Source organism: Oryctolagus cuniculus, chromosome 1 (assembly GCF_964237555.1).
Source record: "Oryctolagus cuniculus chromosome 1, mOryCun1.1, whole genome shotgun sequence".
Taxonomy (NCBI): domain Eukaryota; kingdom Metazoa; phylum Chordata; class Mammalia; order Lagomorpha; family Leporidae; genus Oryctolagus; species Oryctolagus cuniculus.
The window spans coordinates 116,518,110-116,539,687 of NC_091432.1; the positions used below are offsets into that span (position 1 = coordinate 116,518,110).

The following is a 21,578-nucleotide window of genomic DNA, read 5'->3' on the forward strand; positions in this document are numbered from 1 at the left end:
CTGAGATTAGTGGGTATTTAAATTATGACTTCTCTGCATTACTTTTGTCTGTTCACTTTTGATTTTTTGTACTTACCTGGCAATATTTGAAAATTTTTCATTCTCAGAAGGAGTCTAAAGGAGGCTGAAAGCCAAAACAAGATCAATGTAACCTCAGGATCCCAAAGAGAGAAACTTAAGTGGCTCACTGTGTGCAACGGCACTGTTGAGGGCCTTCTTGATTAATTCTGCTTGTACTTTCCTAATCTATTCACATGCTTTTCCTTTAACTGTCTAAGAGACTTGAGTTAATTCTGTTGGAGATGGATGTTTCTATTTATTAATCATCTTGATAGAAAAGCTATAATGAAGCCGGCGCCATGGCTCACTAGGCTAATTCTCTGCCTTGCGGTGCCGGCACACCGGGTTCTAGTCCCAGTCGGGGCGCCGGATTCTGTCCTGGTTGCCCCTCTTCCAGGCCAGCTCTCTGCTGTGGCCAGGGAGTGCAGTGGAGGATGGCCCAAGTCACTGGGCCCTGCACCCCATGGGAGACCAGGATAAGTACCTGGCTCCTGCCATCGGATCAGCGCGGTGCGCTGGCTGCTGTGTGCCAGCCGCGGCGGCCATTGGAGGGTGAACCAACGGCAAAAGGAAGACCTTTGTCTCTGTCTCTCTCTCTCTCACTGTCCACTCTGACTGTCAAAAAAAAAAAAAAAAGAAAAGCTATAATGAAATATATATATGTATATATATATACATACATATATATATATATATAATGAAATCCCAAACCTATGAGATCTTGAAGTTAGGTTGTGCTCTAATGTAATAAAGAGAAGGGAGACTTTAACAGCAGCTGTCTAGAGCTGAACTTGGATGACTCACTGTATGAGAAAGAAGGGAGCGCTGTATGATTGCTTCTAACTCTGTGTCTCAGGTTCTTTGTTCTAGGGGAAATAATCCTATTGATGCATTATCACCCAAAATAACTGCTGTATCAATATTAAAATGATGATTTATACTCTTTCTTGGTTGTGTCTGGTCTTTTCTGGATTTATGCATTGGATCTGCATTGGATTCATTATCCTTTATCTTTCATCCCAATTTTTCTGATGCCTCTACTCTTCACATTATGTTGTGTCTACATATCTTCTGTTGGAGGATGATTTCCTCTCTTGTGGGAAACACGGGGCACTTATCATATACTTAAATAGTTGCCTAACACTAGGAAAATGATTGAGTCTCTCAGAAACTAATAGCCCCATCTGTAAAACAGAGATTTAAACTAGAACTTTATCATGGCTTTTAGATTGAACACTCCAGAATTCTGAGCTGAACCTTGATATATTTCACTCAGATAGTGTAGGGTCCAGACTAAAGTTTCCTTAAGCTGTTGTGTGAAATGGTATTGGAAGAATTTGTGAGACTTTCATGCTGGAGTCTTTTCTGGTTCTTTCTTCCAAGTTAGTTTATAGCTAAATGTGACCTGTGGAATGGGACTACAGTATCACCTGCTAGATTGTTAGAAATGCAAAATTTTAAGCAAAATAGCTACTACAGGATCAAAGCCTGCATTTTAAGAAGGCTCCCAGGCAGTTTGTATACACATTGAAATTTGAGAAATGAGTGCTTACTATTTTCATAAACTGGGCTTGGATCTAAGTCTGCTATTTAGACAAGTCATACCTATGTAATACCAGAAGAGAAAGTTTCCTAAGGATGATGAAACTTACAGAATCACCTTCTGTGCGCAAAAGACAAACTTTACATTTATTATGCAAAGCATTTATTAATCACTTCCTCTTTTTTCGCTTTCCAGCTTCCATACTAGGCTTCAGCTTGAGAATTTAGTACAAGGCCTGCTAAGCAAACAAACAAATAAAAAAAAAGCCACACCCACAAAATTAAACAACGAAACATCAATATGTTGGGGTAAGAGTTTGGCCTAGTCCTAGCGGTTAAGATGCTACTTGGGATACACATACTCTATATGTGAGTACCTGGGTTCAAGTCCCAGATCCACTCCCAATGCCACCTCCCTACTGATGTGCACCCTGGGAGGCAGTAGGTAACGGCTCAAGTATTTGGGTCTCTGCCACTCACATGGGGGATCTGGACTGAGTTTCTGGATCCTGGTTTTGGCTGGGTCCAGTCCTGGTCTTTGCAGCCATTTTGGGAGTGAACCAGTAGACAGGAGTGCTTCTCTCTCTCTCTCTCTCTCTCTCTTTCTCCCTCCCCCCCCTTTTTCCCTCTCCCTCTCAAATAAATTTGATTTTTTTCCATTAAAATATATAGAACCAACCACTATTTTAAGTAGCATATTCTTATTTTTCCATTTGAGCTCTCACATGATGAAATGTGATGACAACTATGAATTCTTCCTACTGAATCAGGTGGTTTCAATACAAGTAGTATTTTGGCACATTTTTTTGAAACCTCTTTTCAAAGTTGATACTTTGAGTTTTGGAAAAACATAATGGACCAGCTGTGCTTTCAGAAACTGATGGTCCAAGCAAGCAGCCCTGGAAAGAAATTTTTCTCATCTGATGGTTGCTCTCACCCTAGGCTTGTTTCCTGACTGCTGTAAACTCAGCCTGAAGACAAACGTCAATTCACACACTCTCAGGGTTCTCCCACCCAGAGGGAGCACAGGGGCCCTGGTGAAGGATTCCCTCTTCTACATAGATGTATTAATGAAATCCATTGCCTATCCTCCCCAACTCCAACAAAGTCACATCATGGGTCATTTAATGTCTGTTGTCCTCTCCTCCTAGCCACTGACTTTTGGCCTAAACAACTGGAATATTTGCATTTTTATTTAGTGAGCTACAGATGGCCCATGGAGAAGTTTATGAGGGAAACCCAGAAGTTCCTCTTTGGTTACAGTAAGTTTCAGTTGTGTGTTAGGCACCTGTGTGGACATGGGTAAGAAATTGGAGACATAATTTTGAAGTTAAGAGCAAAAATCTGGGCTAGCAATATGAAGAGTGGGTGGGATTTTAAATTTTGACAGTGAATGAGAACATAATGGGAGTGAATCTACTGTTAAGAGTTTTCATTATCAAATTCTGGGATGTTCTAGCATTCAAACATCAGAATAATGTGATGAAAAGAGATGGAGATAAAAACACATTAGGGAATAATTGTGATTACCTTTTATGGTCTCTGAAAGTGAAGTGACTTTTAAAAATAGTTTGTTATTTTTTGAGATAATATTTTTAATTTACATTATATTCAAATGCTTGTTTGTGCCTCTACATAAAGAGTTCAACAAATAAAAAGTAAAAAGACCTTATGCCAGCAGGAAAATAGGCAAGGGCTATACAGAATAATCAAAGAAAAAGATACTCCACTCATATAAAGTGAACTTTAAAATAGCCACTCAATCATTAAAGCTATAATAGGATATAATTTGTCAATTTGTTTGGCAAATACTTAAAATTTCACAAAACACTGCATTTGCAGCAACATGGAAATATATATGGAAGCTAAATATCAAAAAAAGGTGATGAAATTGATTACAAAATTTGTCAACATGGAAATTGTCAGTGAACTGAAAGAATTATTTTAGTGAAGTCAGTGTGGTAGTCTGATTTGAGTGAGTTAAAAAGGACAGTCAACAATATATCCAAGAATATTTATTGAGTGCCCACTATGTACCAAATATTCTTCTAGGTGTTAGGGATATATCGTTGAACCACAAAACCCAAATGCTCATGCATCCTGGTGGAGGCAACAAGTTACATTAGTAAAACACAGTGCTTCTGCATGATATGTACAAAACCATAAAGTGAAATAATAGATTCTGGCATGTTGTGTAAACTTGCCTCACTGCTCCAGGAATCTTATAGGAATTAAAGTTCAGAAGACGCAAAAAGCCATCGGATCAGCGCGGTGCCCCAGCCGCAGCGCGCCAGCCGCGGCGGCCATTGGAGGGTGAACCAATGGCAAAGGAAGACCTTTCTCTCTGTCTCTCACTGTCCACTCTGCCTGTCAAAAACAAACAACAACAACAACAAAAAACAACAAAAACAAAACAAAACAAAAACAAAAAACAAAAAAAACCAAGCAAGTTCTTAGGGGGTGCAACATGTGTAATAATCAAACATGTAAAGTCTTAAAAAGTTTGAATTACATACTATGAAAATTTCATACATGTGTAAATTTCAAAGTTTTTTGCATCAAAATGAACTTTCAATTCCACTTTCCATAAGCTTTTGGAAGTAACCTATACAAGCTGATATTGGTGCTGTGGTTATGACCTTGGAGTAAAGAGATGGGAATGGTTTTACTAAATGCACATAGAATTCTAGGGTTACCATTCATTTCTGCCAATAATGAAGATGCAGGGTGAAATAAGGAAGGTGCCAGTCTTACTAAAGCTTATTGGCTTCTGCTCTACTGCTACTCATAGTGAATAGGAAAAAGAAAGGGATTCTTTCATAGCATGGGGAACTCTTGGATCTCTCCTAGTCTTCCACAAAAAAAAATTAGAAGATAAATAGAGGATCATAGAGTCTATATGAGCAACTGTGTGTGGGTGTGGGCTCATGTATGCTATCCTATAAAGGAGAAAAGGTTTGAGTAAAAGAAGCATTCATTAATGATGGACAAAAACAATAACTACAAGGGAAAGGAGGGACAATTATTGGACTGGTGTCCTTAAAGTGGTATGATCAGGAAATTACAATTTAGTGTGATAAATTCTAAGCTAAGGGAAGTACTTGATCATAGTCCTATCTGGAACAAATTTTACCTTTACCTTAAAGAAAATTTTAAACTGTAAACTGAAAGCTATTAGCTAGGACACAATGATTAAACTAATTTCAACACTAAATCAATTTGGTCAGTACACAAATTGGAGAGGCAGGCATTGGCAATGAGCCAGCAGAATTCAATCCCAGCAACAAAAAGAGTCACCCTTTTCCTGATTCATTCATCTTTAAATAGACATTAGGTTGCTTCTGCTTCTTGGCTACTGTGATTAATTGTGCTGCAATGAGCATGGGTGTGCAGATATCTCTTTGAGTTCCTAATCTCAGTTCCTTTGGATATATGCCCATGTCGCGTCCCTCGACCAGCAAGGAAGACACGACCCGAACTCTTCTTCAAGCAGTTTATTCAGGAACCTTGAACAAGCTTCTTCTTCCTCCTCCTTCCCTCTCCCATCCCTCTTATAGCCATCAGCACACCAATCAAAAGCAGCCAAGTGGCAAGGATTGATAGGTACAGCAATGCGGAAGCCGGAAGGGAGCTCAGCCATCTCCTTATTAGGAGTTGTTTGTTTCTCGCCAGTCCTTCCGGGAGAAAGGAGCCGGCGCCATCTTTAGGGCGCGGTGCAATGGCTCCCCACAGTTCCCCCTTTTTGTTTTAGAACCAGGCATCTAAGGATTACAGGAGAAGGTAGGGGTCTGTCCCCCACTGCCAGGCATCCACCTGGAACAGCATCCTTTTCACGGGGGTGGGATCTGGGATGCCAACCCACATGCAGACAGACTTGCCTTCCAGAGAACGTAATGGCTCATTCTCTCTGCAGTGCTTTGCCTCGCACCCTGCACCCATGCCTAGCATTCAAGGAAGGCCAGCCATGCTTGCGGCGATTGTCCAGCCTCAAGGGCATAAAAGGCTTGAGCTATCATGGCCAATTCCCGCCGATGAGCTGTCCTCATCCTGCACAAACACCACAGGCAAAATAACACAACAAGAAACAGCAACCCCGTCAAAGCTCCAAGTCCCGCCCACTCCTTCAGGTTGGAGACGGCTGTGCGGATCCAGGATGACAATCCAGATGCGAAGGAGACATCCACACGTGTGGAGTTGATGGTGACCACGGCAAGGCACAGTTGCTTCAAGGTGTAGTCAAATTCTGCGGACCAATTCTGCAAGAGCATCTGAGACAACTGTTTAGAGTAATTTGCTGCCTGAGTCATGTTATCGTACTGAACAGAGGTCACACACAACCCTGAAAATTTCCACTCACATCCTAGCTGAGCAAGCTGCCAGAGAGTATCCACCTGCTCCTGTACCAAATCTACACGTTGATTAACAATCATCAAGCCTCCCTTTATTTGTGCATTTAAGGATGTCTGAGTATCCAAAGCAGCAGCCACAGAGGCCGTCAAATTATTCAGGGTATTAGCAGTTTGAACTGTCCCTGTGAGCGCTATAGCAGCTGTTGTAGCGCCCACAGCTGCAATGGAAATGGCGGTTATAACGGCTGCAGTAACGATCCCAATCAGCAATATTATCATAATGAAGATCGAGGGGCTGCTTTGTGACATTGTCTGTTTGCCGCACCAGTCGCTCAGGTAACCATCGAGAATATAGAAACATGTCCACGTTCCCATATTAAAACAGGGTCAGGTCCATACCATTGAGCAGTTAGAGGGTCTTTCCACTTCACATAGACTTGTTGTCTTTTGGTTTCAGGATGCCAGTGACGATCAGCTGCAGTTTTCCCTTGATTATCCAGTATTAGAAAATTTAAAATGAAAAGAGCATGTGATAGCCATTTTTGTGGGGAATATGCCATGGTCCCGTATTCCCCCTTTTTTATTTTTTGTAAATAATTTTTTAATGTGGCGTGTGCTCGTTCCACAATACCTTGTCCCTGGGGATTATAAGGAATCCCGGTGATGAGAGATGTGGAAGTTAGTACAGAAGTGCTTAAAAGAGTTGGAAGTATACGCTGGGCCATTATTAGTTTTTATCTGTATAGGGGTTCCTAGAACAGCAAAGGCCTGAAGGCAATGAGAGATGTTTGGCAGCCTCGCTGCATTGCGGGGTGGCAAAAACAAAACCTGAACATGTATCTAAAGAAACATGTATGTATTTTAGTTTACCAAATTCAGAAAAATGGGTAACATCCATCTGCCAAAGCTTAAGGTTTGGACATTGAGGTGATGCAAATCATGACCATGGGATGCTTCTTAGACTTTGTCAGTCTTTCTTTAAAGGATCTGGCTACTGAGCCAGAGACTGGAGCAGCTAGAAAGAAACACGTTTATAACTGAAGTTTAGCATCATTTCACATCTTGGCACCACTTTTAATCTAAACAGCCCAATTGGTTATTATCTCTGCAAGATGAGAGATATATCTTTTGACATCTCCAGGGGCCCTCTGGAGATACCAAAAGTCCAGAGAATTTAGAACTTTGATTTTCAGAAAGTCTGTTAAAGGTGCCAAGAGAACTTAGAGTATCTGGTCAAAATAGAATTCCTTAACATTTAGTCAGGGCGATTTTAACACTTTTAGACCAGATCTGATCATAATAATATTTAACATAACTTTTTAAGACTTAATACTTTTTATCAATCATAACTTAACAGACAGTAGTGTTAAAAAGAGACGTTACAGTTTTTGCAACAACAGATTTTAAGATTTACAATTGAGACCATTTCCAGATAATTACTAACATTAGTACACATTTTAAAAAATCCCATTGTTATAACAGAAGATCAGACTTCAACTTTAGGTTAGTGTAATTTTGGCATTAACATTTAACTTATAGAAAACTCTGTAAACAATGCTTTAAAATCGTAAACTTTTTACAACTTTTCATGACTTGCTCACACCTTCTGAAACTTTATACCTGTAGTTACTTTTACAGTCTTGAATTATCATGTATGGACAACCTATGAGAATACATGCTGGCAAACTTAAAAGTCTCTCTTATCAAATTTAAGATGTTAAAAGTACACATAATACATTTTCCATATTTTACTTAGCACCGACGCCTGGATAACTTAAAACACTGAGATATTAATGAATACCACACCATTATCTGAATTAAAAGTCAAAATTACATTTCCATGCTTTTAAGTAACATAAGGATAACACCACTTGGGCAGCAACAGTCACTAGTGCATATTTACAACTTTGAAAACATCTTCATCCTTAAGAGGAACAAGTTTAAAGCATATCAAAGACATGTAAATGTAAAACTGAGCAAGTAAACCAAAGGGCGTTTGCATTAACCCAATTTTCTGAACCAATCTGTATTGGCTTACTTGAGTTAACAACATAAAGGCTTGTATACACAGAATTTACTCTCATTTTTATAAGACTACCCTAGCTGAAAAGCAAAAACATGAATACAACATAGATTTGACATCATTTACTACATTTTAATACACTTTGTATAATTTGAATTGACTCAAACAGCTGCTACTTTAACAAATTTAGAGTCCCATCCTTTGAGAGTTCCAGGGATCCAACTGGAAGCCCCAAAGTTGAAAGACTCGGTTTAGAATTTAAACTATCAGAGAGTCAAACCATTTTAGTCAAAAATTAGTACGTTTAACCAAGGCTGTGGACTAGATCTGATCAAAGTTAGGTAATCACTCAAACATTAAAGATATAACGTAAACAGCTTCATGGTGCAGTTTTTCCAATCAAGACTCATACTGGCAATAGAAAAATGCGAAACCTTCAAGACACATGAAAACTCTCATTAGATAAGTTAGCTACAGCAGCACAGAAAAGAATTGATTATCAGCGTATGAGCCCATTGCTTAAGTTTTTATTAACTGTAAAGAGAAAAACCCATCAAGTTGGAAAGGGTTATCGAATTAAGACTTTTCTCTAGGTCAAGATACCTGTGGAATTTTTCCTCTCTCTTTCTCCTGGCCTGTCGCGTCCCCCTTTTTGTTTTAAAAGATATTCTTTCAGTGTGCGGTGTGCTCGCTCAATTATGCCCTGGCCCTGAGGATTGTATGGCAATCCATGGACAAGTTGAACCTCCATTTTTTGGCAAAAGGTGGTAAAGGTTTGAGATGTATAGGCCGGGCCATTATCAGTTTTTAGCACCTGGGGTCTCCCCCAGGCGGCCCATGCATCCAGACAATGAGCAATCACCTGACATTAGGGATACAATTGGGCTAGAAGGTTTAATCGGTCCTGCGGTTTCCAATATCTTTAATGCGTTCACCACATATAAGGAATCTGACAACAAGTTAAAGGCAAAAGAGCACTGCTTAAGGACTTCAATAACTATTTTTAATTCCACAACTTGAGGTGAGCCTGGCTGAAACTGATGAAATACCGGGTCATTACCCTCTACCATATAAACCCCACAGCCTGTTTTTGACCCATCCGTAAATATATTTGGAGCACCTGGTAATGGCTCAGCGGCTGTAATTTTTGGAAATCCTCATTTGCCGATTCAATTCCCGTACTTGCTTTATACCAGACTCTTTGTTATCACCACACTCTTCAGACTCACTGCTGCTTTCTGAGCTACTTTCTGCACTAGTACTACTTACTAAGGAGGGGCTGCGCAACTCGGAAAGATCGGGGTACAGTTTTTTCCTAGTTCTTTTCTGACTCTCCTTCAAAGTTTTCCCTTTTTCACTGGCAGCTCTCTCGGAGCGCTCTTCCTGAAGCTCCTCAAAGGCAGCTTGACTGCTCAGAATAGCTTCACTACACCGCTCATCCTCGAGGCATGCTCGCACTAACTTCCATATTGGTCTCACTCCCCTTTTGAGATTACCCTGTTCAAATGCAAAATCCAAATCCCTGCCTAGTTTGTCCCATGAAGGGATAGTAAGGCTTCCCGAAACCCCATACCAGGGTGCAATGGTATCGCAGTTACGTAAAAACCTATGCAATGTACTAGGCTTAAGTTTCAAACCGTTTTCTCAAAGCAGCGCATTCAGCGCCAGAAAAATTGGATGGGACTGTGAATTACCCATCGTCAAAAATTTTACTCTTTCCCTGGCCACGGGTCAGAGCTCCTTCTGCTTTTGTCACAGAACTTCCTCTGCTTTAATCGCAGAGCTATCCTCCCGCTATTGTCGCAGGACTTCCCACTCTTATTGCGGATCCCTACCTTATTTTCCTGGGGGACTTACCAGCGCTGCCCTGACTGCAGGAAGTTCTGAGTTCGCGTTTGAGATGGTTCCCCGTACGGGCCACCAGTTGTTGCGTCCCTCGACCAGCAAGGAAGACACGACCCGAACTCTTCTTCAAGCAGTTTATTCAGGAACCTTGAACAAGCTTCTTCTTCCGCCTCCTTCCCTCTCCCATCCCTCTTATAGCCATCAGCACACCAATCAAAAGCAGCCAAGTGGCAAGGATTGATAGGTACAGCAATGCGGAAGCCGGAAGGGAGCTCAGCCATCTCCTTATTAGGAGTTGTTTGTTTCTCGCCAGTCCTTCCGGGAGAAAGGAGCCGGCGCCATCTTTAGGGCGCGGTGCAATGGCTCCCCACATGCCCAGAAATGAAGTGGCTGAATAAAATGACAGCTCTGCAAGTTAACATTTATGGTGCCATTAAATCTAAGTACACTGAGAACACCAGCTATTGAGGAAACAGTCTGGTAAATATCCTTTAAGCATGAGAAGAATGAACTGTGTTCTGCCTCCTGGCTTGACCACTGTCTCCCTGGAAGGACATCCCCTGGGTTTCACATCTGACTGCTGACCTCCTGACACTTAATAACTGCTTCAAGAGGACTTGCTTTTGTTTGTTTGTTTCATAAATAGTAATGTTTCAAAAAATGTACAAACGCAAAGGGAAGAATATTTAACTGCTGAACAGGAGTAAAAACTGTTGAGATTTTGGTATATAATCTTCCATTTTTTGTATGTGTGTTCATAATTTTTAACTTTTTTGCCAAATAAAGTCATTCTCTCCCTACATGTAACCATCTTTTTCTTGGGCTCTTATTTTCCTGTGTCATTAAATGATTTGGTCAATCCTGTAAGAAAAAAAGCCATATATCTCTGTACACATCTGCCTGCATTATTTTTTTGTGTATGCACATATGTGTATATTATGTGTATTTAATAATTTATGCCTTTAAATGAGGTTATAAAATTAATTTATAATTGAGAAAGTTACAGACAAAACTTACTGGATTCTCATGTGTTCCCAGCATTGTTTAGAGAGCTTTCCTTTTTTCTTTCTCTTTGTGTCTCTTTTGAAAAGTAAACTTATGCTTGTATTAAGAAATGCTTTTTCTTTATAAAGATTTATTTATGTATTTGAAAAGCTTAAATAAAAATAGACATTTATATAAATTAATTACTATGTCATATGTAAAAATTAGAATTAACTAACACCTTTATGTTCACACAACTTCAGCTAACTTTAATAAATAAGAATATTTTGTTCATAAAAATGCATACATCTTCAAAATTGTCAGTGTTAAATACAATACAGATGGACATAGAAAGACAAATATCAAATGTCTGCATCAGTATTGCTGTGAATATAGTTTTATCAAACTTCGTTTTATACCTTTGTCAAACCAGTGATTAAGAATGTTGTTCTACTCTAGTTTTAGTTATTTGCAATTACTTTAAAATTCACTGTATAATGGTGAAATGGCCTTCTTTCCATCAGATTACTGTTTTTAGTCCTTGTCTATATACCCACTAAACTAGAGTCTGTTTTCTATTTGTTGATATCTTTGGTGAAACATTAAGTGTTTGACTGCAATATAAATTAAAAATATATTATCTCAAAAGCCAAAGAAAGAAAGAGAGGCAGAGAAGGGCAGGAAGGGAGCAAATATGATTATATTCATAGAATTTTATCTATGAACTGTGCTGCATCTGTTAAAAATAAAAAAATTAAAAATTAAAAATAAGTGATAATTTATTTCATATAAGAAAAGAATGGAATTTGTGATGGTAACTGCAAATCTTCATTACATCATTTTACTTAAAAATAATGTTGAAATATTGCATCAGTAAAACAATATTTCTAAAAAAAATACAGGCTACTTTTACTCTACCATGAAGTTACTACTCCAAGAAATCGGCATTATCTATGTTACATTTGTCAACAAGAAAAATAAGCAAAGAAGACAGCTAGTTTTGTTCAATGTTATATGAGGAGTCTTCAACAAATTCACAGAAGTGCATATTATTAAAAAATACTACATGTGGGTATCAAAAATTTTTACACTTAAAATAAATTCTTACTAACTTTTATAATATATCCAAGCAGGATGCGACATCTGTTTGACAAGAATACCTTTCAGAGCAACATGAATTCTGCTAAAATTGAAAAAATAACAAACATCAAATTTACAATAGAGGTCAGGTGAACAATGGTAAAATCACATATACTTTTTGAAAAGTTTATTAGTACAATGTCCTCAAGGAAATCAGTGGTTTACAAATGGACAACTCATGTGAAAAAGAGATAAGACAATGCTTACTATAGAGAACACAGCAGCAGGCCATCCACAATTTGTCAGGTTGAAATTAATGTTCTCCAGGCACTAATTGAGGATTGATGATTACCAGTAATAATGTTTGGAATGAAATTGGCAATTTGACAGTTGATTTTTTACAGCCCTTTTCTCTACTGTTGAGGAACAGTGTTTTCTCCTCATAATATTTGTTGAACTCTTTACATAGCATAGTGTTAATCTTACGAGTATAAAGTAAACTGAAAATAGATCTTTGTAAAAACTAAGAGTAGGAATAGAAGAGAGAGGAGGAAGAGTGGGAGAGTGGGCGGGAGGGAGGGTAGCGTGAGAAGAACCACTATGTTCCTAAATCTGTATACATGAAATGCATGAAATTTGTATGCTTCATATAAAATTTCTTAAAAAATGATAAAATTAAATTTGGGTGTTAGCAATAGCATTTTCCAAAACCTGAAATGATACATCAATCCCTTCTAACTGAACTGAGGAAACTAGGAAAAATAAATGAATTGGCATTTTTTAAAAAAGGAAACAACAGCCGTCATCATCAATGTTTCAATTGGTTCAGCTTCCATAATTCTGACTGAAAAAGTTGATTAACTTTCCCTTGATGAGTTCCAAAACTGTTCCAGATAAGCTGCGGAAAAGAGCAGTTTTTACTGGAAATTGTCAGCATGTGGAATCAAGATCCTGGAGAATTTTTTTTTCCAAATAATTAGAGTAGGAAATAAAGCATGACTTTACCAGTGTTGTCCTGAAGATAAAGTGCAGTCTTTTTTTTTTTTTTCTTTTCTTTTCTTTTTTTCTTTTTTTTTTTTTTTTTTTTTTGGACAGGCAGAGTTAGTAAGAGAGAGAGAGAGAGAGAAAGGTCTTCCTTTGCCGTTAGTTCACCCCCCAAATGGCCGTTATGGCCGGCGCGCGGTGCTGATCGGAAGCCAGGAGCCAGGTGCTTCTTCCTGGTCTCCCATGCAGATGCAGGGCCCAAGGACCTGGGCCATCCTCCACTTGCCTTCCCCAGGCCACAGCAGAGAGCTGGACTGGAAGAGGAGCAACCGGGACAGGATCCGGCGCCGGACGGGGACTAGAACCCGGTGTGCCGGTGCCGCAGGCGGAGGATTAGCTGTGGCGCCGGCCAAATGCAGTCTTTATGATGACTAGTGAGATGTGGGAGTGGTACAAACCAAAACAGGTTGGTCAAGAGTAAATGACGATGTTTTCTTGGAATACTCCAGGCGTTTTGCTTGATTTCTGGAGGCTCAAGGAGTGGTAACATCAGCTGGTTTTAAAGACTTCTTGAGAAAGTTAGCCAAAGGTTGGCAGAAAGATGCACAGAGAAACTGCACTGGAGAGTCCTTCACCACGACAGTGTTCCTCCTCCTTTGTGGCCCCAAATGAGAGCAAGGAGAAATCATTAGGCATCCCCCTATGGTCTTTAATTGGCTCATTCTGACTTCTTTTTGTTTCTGAATCTTAAAAAAAAAAAATCTTAAACACACCCTCTTTTCTTCATTTAATAATATAAACAGGATAGAATTCACATAATTAAATTCCCAGGGGTCTCAATTCTTTCAGAAAGGACTAAACGACAGATATATCATCAGTTAGAAAAGTGTTTTTAATTGCATGAAGCTTATGCTGAAAGATAAAGTTTCTATTTTTAAAATTTTGGCCTTTTAATTTCATTTCACATGAACTGCTTTAAATCTATTTGTATTATCAACTTCTTAACTAAATGTCAAAGTTTAAAATTATGTGGGGGTTCCCCATCATAGCTCCATTTATTTGAATTATGAGGACAAGTTTAATAAAAGTAGATTTATTTTGTTTAATACAACCTTATTATTGTTGCAAAAAAAGGAGTGACTATAAAAACATTGTGTTTCAGTAGAAAACCAGAGTGTACTTAGTACCAATGACTAGTCTGCTCATTGTTTTTGAGGCTTTGTTGTCTACCCGTAAGTTGGATTGAGTTCTGAATTCCTCTAGTTTCACCATGAACTAACACTTCCATTTTCTCATACACTGAAGTTGAAACTGGATGAGTATATATAAACTTGAGAGAAATCACTGCCACAAATCATGCCTATGACTGTGTGTGTGTGTGTGTGTGTGTGTGGTTCATTCAGAGGGTTCACCAAGAACACCCGATGACATAACAAAGACACTCAAACCCTCTAGCAGTATCTGAGATATGGTCCTGTCTTTTAATTAATTTGTAAATGTACATTTTCCATGGCACAAACAGATAAAGGTTAGGTAAGGGAAAAACTTTTAGTAAACACCAAATATAAGAGATGCAAGACAGTGTCTCAGCAAAAGAAAAGACCCATTCATGATTGATGATAGAGAGAGAGATGATGATTAGATAATTAGATGGATACATAGATAGGTAGATAGACTCTATCTATCAAATGAGAAATGGCAATTGTTATCTTAGCACCTGCTCTACTTTAGCTGATTCCATGACTGGACCTGTATTTGTACCTGCTGGGGATATCTGACTCATATCCTAGCAGACTACAGGCTTTGTAGTGGCAATGGGAATCAGATTAAACCATGGGAATTAATGATGACTGAATATACCCGGTTACTAGATAAAATCTCCAGGGATTCACATCCCTGATAGTACTTTCATTTCCATCTCTCTTCAATAAAAATGTGGAAAAAAGTTTTATAATTTTTAGTTTTATATGCATTACATTAACTGTTTCATTAGATGAATCATATCTCTTCCACAGAACCCATTGAAGTTTTAGGAAACCATGAACTTTTCCACTAGGAAAAAGAATCATGGAAGAAAGGAAAGAAGGAAGAAAATAAGGAAGGAAGGAAGGGAGGAAAGAAGGGAGGGAGGAAGGAAAGAAAGAAGAAAGGAAGGAAGGGAGGGGGGAGAGAGGGAGGGAGGAAAGTAAGAAGTAATTTAGGAAATTTGTGAACAAAATAGCCACCATCCTATTACTTTCCATTTTTCATTGACAGTCCAATAATTCCAAATGAGTTATTGTGGGTAAACAGAAACTTATTATTAATAATTCACCTCAGACCCCACTTTTGCGAACAACAAGGCACCTGTCACTGGATCAAGAATACCTAGGCTTAGCCTTGCTATGTATAATCAGAAAGCTTTGATGAGTGATTAGTGGAGAACCCAGTTGTTGCTGGAAAATCTCAATGATTAACCTGAATGTCTAGAATAAAGAAAAAAGAATTGCATGAGGCAGGCAAGGATGAAGCAAAGATGATGAAAATATAATGCAACTTTCCATACTAATTATATCATGACAAGAGATCTATTTTAAGAAATATATTGATCTTTCCAGTGGGACTTGTTTCCTGAGAAACACACGATGAGCTGAACAGGCTTCTCTCTTGAGGCTGTAGTCTGATCAGGGAATACGAGCTGAAAACAGTAGTATCTATGAGGGAATACAGATGACTTATCCAAATCTCTATCATGAATCTTGTAATAACTCTCTTCTCATAGAGTGACAGCTGCTGTCTGAATGGAGTCATTTAGGCAAGTGCTGAGGAGTAACTGGAAAGTGAGCTAAACTTGGGAATATCTGGGCTCCTCACTGTCTATCTTTAGGAAAGCCGCAATTGCCCTGAGATCCAATGTCCTTATTTGTAAAATGGGGTTAAGGAGAAGTACCTTACACAGTTTTTGATAATTTATTAAAGCAATATAAGTATGTATTGGAAAACTAGAGCAATGGCAAATGTTAGATGCTATTAGTTATGAATGAGTATTTGAAAATCAGAATTAGCAATGAACTTATTTTTCTTCATAACTCAATGGAACTCTTTCAAAGGCCATCTCTGGATGTGACATGGCTCTACTATTAATCAACTTTTACCTAGGTTAAGTAACTTGAATTCATTGAGACTATATTTTATATACACGAAAATTGGGAAATTTCTTATGGTAAGAATTGAAAGAGATAATACACAGAACCCTCAAACACAATTCCATTATATAGCAAATGCATGGTAAATGAGTGATAAAGAGAGAGAGAGAGAGAGAGAGAGAGAGGGAAAGACAGAGAGAGATGGTGATCTTCCATCTTCTGGTTCTCCCCCAAATGCCTACAACCACCAAGGTGCACTAGCAGGAAGTTGGATCAGAAACAGAGATGGGACTCAGTATGGGAAGTGGACACCTCCAGCTGGCGTTTAAACTCACTGCACCACAATATCTACCCCCAATGTTAGCCATAGTAAAACTGTGCTCCATGCACTATGACATCCCAACAGGTCATTCCTATCCTGCCAGGCCTTGTCTGAGCAACTCCTAGATCTCATCTTAGCATGTGTTTGTTTCCTCTCTTTAGGAATATCTCAACAATGGCCTGTACATTATAATACTTTTATAACTACTATAGGCATGTTCCTAATAGTTTTTGCTATAGGAGTTTGTTGAATTGCATCATTGGTTTAAAGCTCCAGTTTTATTGTACCAGGACAGTTTCATTGAAAACTTTCATGTTATAAACATAATCAAGTAATTCCAGAATTATAAAGAATTTAAGTGACTCAAGTTTTTATTTATATTGAGACTATCTTTAATGGTATACCTGAAAGATGCTTCTTTTCATGTCTTCATGAACACAGTACTTCCTTGACAAGGAAAAAATTACATCTTAAGGTTGCTAAATTCATTTTAAAACACATTTTAAAATCACTAAACTGTTCCTTTCCACTATGAAAACAAATCTGTGTTTCATCTTGTCTGCACATGATCCCAGTCTCTGCCTGGAACAATTCCTATCAAGTCTACCTACCAGTCCTGTGGACACATCACATCACATCTCTCCTTTCTTTAAGTGAAAAACCCAAATCTTGGGGCAGGTATTTACCTATTAATTAGAATGTCTGTGTCCCATAACACAGTACCTGGATTCAATATCTGCCTCTTGCATCTGACTCCAGTTTCCCACTAATGCAGACCCTGGAGACAGTAGTGATGACTTAAGTAATTGGATTCTTGCCACCCATGTGGGAAGCCTAGAGTGAGTTCCTAGATGCTAGCTTCAGTCTTGTCTAGCCTGGCTATCATAGACATTTTGGGGGGTGAATCAGCAGACGGGAGTTCCCTCTCTATCTCAATCTATCTCAAATAAACAAACACCCAAATCTCTGGAACATATCATAGCACTGTAGTGAAAAAAATTGGCTTGATGCAAAGGGTCTCAGCTTAGTTACTTTCTAATTGTCTAATATTTAAGTTATCTAATATGTTTTAAGTTTCTTTGACAGATAATACCACTACTTCATAAAACTTCCTTAGATGTTTAAGTGTAATTTTTAATTAAAATTTTAACATGAGCACTTATCATGTGGTAAATTCTCACACTGAATTAACAGTATTAGTTATTTAGTCAATCATTCTTTTTAGAAGGGTCGCAGATTCTTTATATATACTGGTCATTTATGAACATTTCATTATGTAAATGTCCCTCTCTAGGAATAATGACCTATGGACATATAATGATAGTAGATGCATAATAAATAATTAGTAAGTAAGTAGTTTTTCATCATGAAAAGTGATGGTTATTAGATTCTCAGGGAACTATATAGTCACATGGGTTGCAGATAATTTGAAAAGCATTGAGACCAATGACATCACAAGCAAAAGCTTGAATGCCTTAAAGGAAAGCAAAATAAACAAAAAGATAGCTTTGAGCCTATTCTACCAGGCACACAATCTAGGACGAGCATACCTTTCTGATGATATCATTACTATTATTTCATAATTGCATAATGAATAAAGTTGACAAACTAATTGCTCCCTCAGAGCTATCACTGAACTCTATGTAGGGCTTAAAGAGATCTGAAATAAAAGAACTCCTAAGAGAAATCCATAGAGAGTGAGTACGTGCAGGTCTCCTCTGTACAAGCCCTACACGACTCAGTTCTAGGAAGAGCTCCTCTGGATGGAACACACTATGTCTGCTCAGAAACAATCAATGTGAAGTCCGGTTCCTTTGGAAAACATGGTCATGTTCCCTGAAGGATGGTGTGAGTATTCCAAGTTTTGCCTGGGCCTCTCTGTTAGCCTCTGCCCCAGAGTATTTCAAACAATATGTATGCACTAAATGAAGTAAGTGTGTGTGTATTGTTATTACTGTTTGATTAATGAGTGGACGAGATTTCTGTGTATTCTAGGTGCCATATGGTGCTCGTCAGCTGTGTAACCTGACTTGCTAGTAAAGTTCTTCGCCTTTCTTCTACATGGGTAATTATAGTTCTTGCTTCCTCACAGTCCCATGAATTTGATGCTTTCCTTACTGCTACTATTTCTTTTGATTAATATTTCAGAGTTGCCATAAGTCCCAGAATAATCAGCAGCATCACTTCATAGTTGGGGATCATAGACTGTGAAAGTCTAGTCTATTCAACAATATTATTTAAGAAAACATTCATTTGGCATTAATTGCAGAAAATCAATATTAAAGGAAGGTGCTTAAAGAACTACATTGTAGATATATAAAATAAAGAAAACATTAAACCTGCGATTATAATGTAAATTGAAATTATATTATTGCAAAAATCAGGATTCTTATTAAGCGTTCTAATTTTTACACATTTTTGTCTTATTTTTCAGAAGGAAATGAACAGTGGGAGCTTGTCATTTAAAGACAGCATGGCAGTTCAAACATAAATGCACTCAAAGAGAATAAAATTATGGTAAAAAAATAAACTACCAGCTTGAGAACATTTTCAGTGTGTTCCTGATCTTTTCATAGAGGACAACCACCTATATTTGCAAAACATTCCTTCCAGGAGCTGGAGAGACTGGGCCTCTAAAATAGGCTTTTCTTACGACCTGATACAGTTATAGAGATTTTTCTTTTCCAGACATATGAGCAGGTTGGTGCTTGTTAAAAAATAGCCAAAGTATTTGTCAGCATAAAGCGTGACAATTTGATGTTGAGTTCCTACTTTGTGTCTTGGGTTCCTTTTAAGGACTGATTTTCTCACAGCTATGAGGAATATCTCCATGGTGGCAGAGTTTATCCTGCTGGGCATCCCACACACAGAGGGTCTGGAGACCATGCTGTTTGTCCTGTTTTTGTCCTTCTACATCTTCACCCTTCTGGGGAACTTGCTCATCCTACTAGCAATTGTTTCCTCCACTCGGCTTCACACTCCTATGTACTTCTTCCTGTGCAAGTTGTCCGTTTTTGATATATTTTTCCCTTCTGTGAGTTCCCCCAAGATGTTGTTCTACCTCTCAGGGAACAGCCGCACAATCTCCTATGCAGGCTGTGTGTCCCAGCTCTTCTTCTACCATTTCCTGGGCTGCACTGAGTGTTTCCTGTACACAGTGATGGCCTACGACCGCTTTGTTGCCATATGTTACCCTCTGCGATACACGATTATCATGAGTCACAGAGTGTGTGCCATCCTGGCCACTGGGACCTCATTGTTTGGCTGTGTTCAGGCCACCTTTCTAACCACTCTCACCTTCCAATTGCCCTACTGTGGCCCCAATGATGTGGACTATTACTTCTGTGATATCCCAGTGATGCTGAAGCTGGCTTGTGCAGATACCTCATCCCTGGAGATGGTGGGGTTCATCAGCGTGGGCCTCATGCCCCTTAGCTGCTTCCTTCTCATCCTCACCTCCTACAGTCGCATTGTCTTCTCCATCCTGAAGATCCGCTCTGCAGAGGGCCGACGCCGTGCCTTCTCCACCTGCAGTGCCCACCTCACGGCTATCCTGCTTTTCTACATGCCAGTGGTCCTCATCTACCTAAGGCCAACACCAAGCCCCTCGCTGGATGCAACCGTTCAGGTTCTGAATAACCTGGTGACCCCCATGCTGAACCCCTTGATCTACAGCCTTAGGAATAAGGAGGTGAAATCATCACTAAGGCAGGTCCTGCATCAGCTGGGCTTTCTTCCTGAGAAGTTGTAAAGAGAGACCAACCACACCTCATAGCTTGTGTGGCATTTTTATTTGGTTCTCAAAGATATTTTTGAATTTGAGCACCCAGATATTATTACCTCTATTTGTAGGGACCAAGATGGAAGAGTAAAAGTAACTTGTCCAAGGATGCACACCATGAAGAGCAAGACTCTAGGACTGCTTTTCTGGCTCCGGGACTTGTGTTCTTTGTGCATATTATAATATTCATGTGGGAAGGAGGGAACTCTTCCCAGCATGCAAAACAACCCAGAGCTTCTGCTTCTCAATCTTTATTTTCTGCATCCTCCTTCATCTCCTTCAAGCCTTCTTTTCCCTCTTGTACTGGCCCTTTTTCTGCTTGGTTATAGTGATGCACCTCAGATACTCACATTGGATTAAGCTCCTGTTATATGGATACGAAAATTGTTGAAAAAGCACCAGCGGTACTTCTTTGTGGCTCCCAAGAGCATACAATTACTTCTGAATTTTACATAAATTGTATAAACAGGAAGACTTCTGGCTCAGGCAGGAGGCAGGTGTCTTAGGAGTGAGGCCAAAATACCATGGTTCATTGTGACTTACTAACCTTGCCTGTGAGTATTAGTCCTGGAATCAGGCCCTGAGAGAGAGCAGAAAGGTGAACTCATGGAAGGGTAACTGTGCTGTGATTTCGTGTTAGAAAACTGGACTGTTTTCTTTTTCTTGCTCAGTACAACCAGGAGGCAATGAGGGATGAGTCCAAGCTGTTGTTTTGGTCTTTGGCTTCTCTGTTTACTGAAATCATTTGATTTGGCCTCATGTTCCTACATTTGCTTATTTCCTGGATAAAATGCTTAGAATGGGAACTGTGCTATGCAGTGAATTACTGTGTTCATGACTGAGTGCATTCAGAATCCTTCTCACACCTGAGAAACATGGCTGCTGTGAGGTTTCTTCCCACAGGGATGCAGAGAGGACGGGACAAAGGGGAGAGGGTGATGGAAGAAGAAGTCAGAGGTCAAGGGCGATGTTTTCCTCCTGAGCTCACCTTTCAGACTCACAGCAGCCAAGGAACATGTTGGACCCAACCAGCAGTGCTGTGTCTGTGGCTACAACCAGTGGGGTGAGCCAGTACACTCTCCAGGAAGAGAGACAGGCTTTTTTTCCCCTTAAGCTCCTAAAACACCCTCAGTGCTATTTTTCAGCAAGTAAGAGCCTAAACAGGAAGCTGCAAATATATCTCAAATTACATCATTTAGTGTATGCCAAGCTCTTTTCAAGCCTCTCCGGGTCCTCTTTCAATTTCCTGCTTATAGCTGCTCAGAACAGAAACACAACAATTGCTGAGAATAAAATATAGAATCAGATTCCTTTTTCTTTTAACATTTATTAATAATAATTGTGATTCTCTCTCTCTCTCTCTCTGTGTGTGTGTGTGTGTTTAACATAAACACATTGCATCTGATCAAGGTAAGTTAATATTTCCCCTTCTTTGAAATTATGTTAGGATTAGAGGTTTAGAAATTCTTTCTACTTCTTTCTT

The 21,578-nt window shown here is 39.1% G+C and overlaps 1 protein-coding gene across 1 annotated transcript; it reads left to right on the plus strand.

Moving 5' to 3' along the window:
• The first annotated feature begins 13,073 nt into the window (after positions 1 to 13,073).
• On the plus strand, positions 13,074 to 21,383 carry LOC100339693 (olfactory receptor 10D1B). The gene is made up of 3 exons (XM_070065302.1): positions 13,074 to 13,333; positions 18,310 to 18,379; positions 18,749 to 21,383. Exon 3 carries the CDS (start codon positions 19,130 to 19,132, stop codon positions 20,063 to 20,065), a length of 936 nt encoding a protein of 311 aa, XP_069921403.1. The 5' UTR covers positions 13,074 to 13,333; positions 18,310 to 18,379; positions 18,749 to 19,129; the 3' UTR covers positions 20,066 to 21,383.
• The last annotated feature ends 195 nt before the right edge of the window (positions 21,384 to 21,578 follow it).

Bases quoted from the DNA above. Each gene is read 5' to 3' on its own strand.
- LOC100339693 (XM_070065302.1), top strand. From the start codon at position 19,130: ATGAGGAATATCTCCATGGTGGCAGAGTTTATCCTGCTGGGCATCCCA.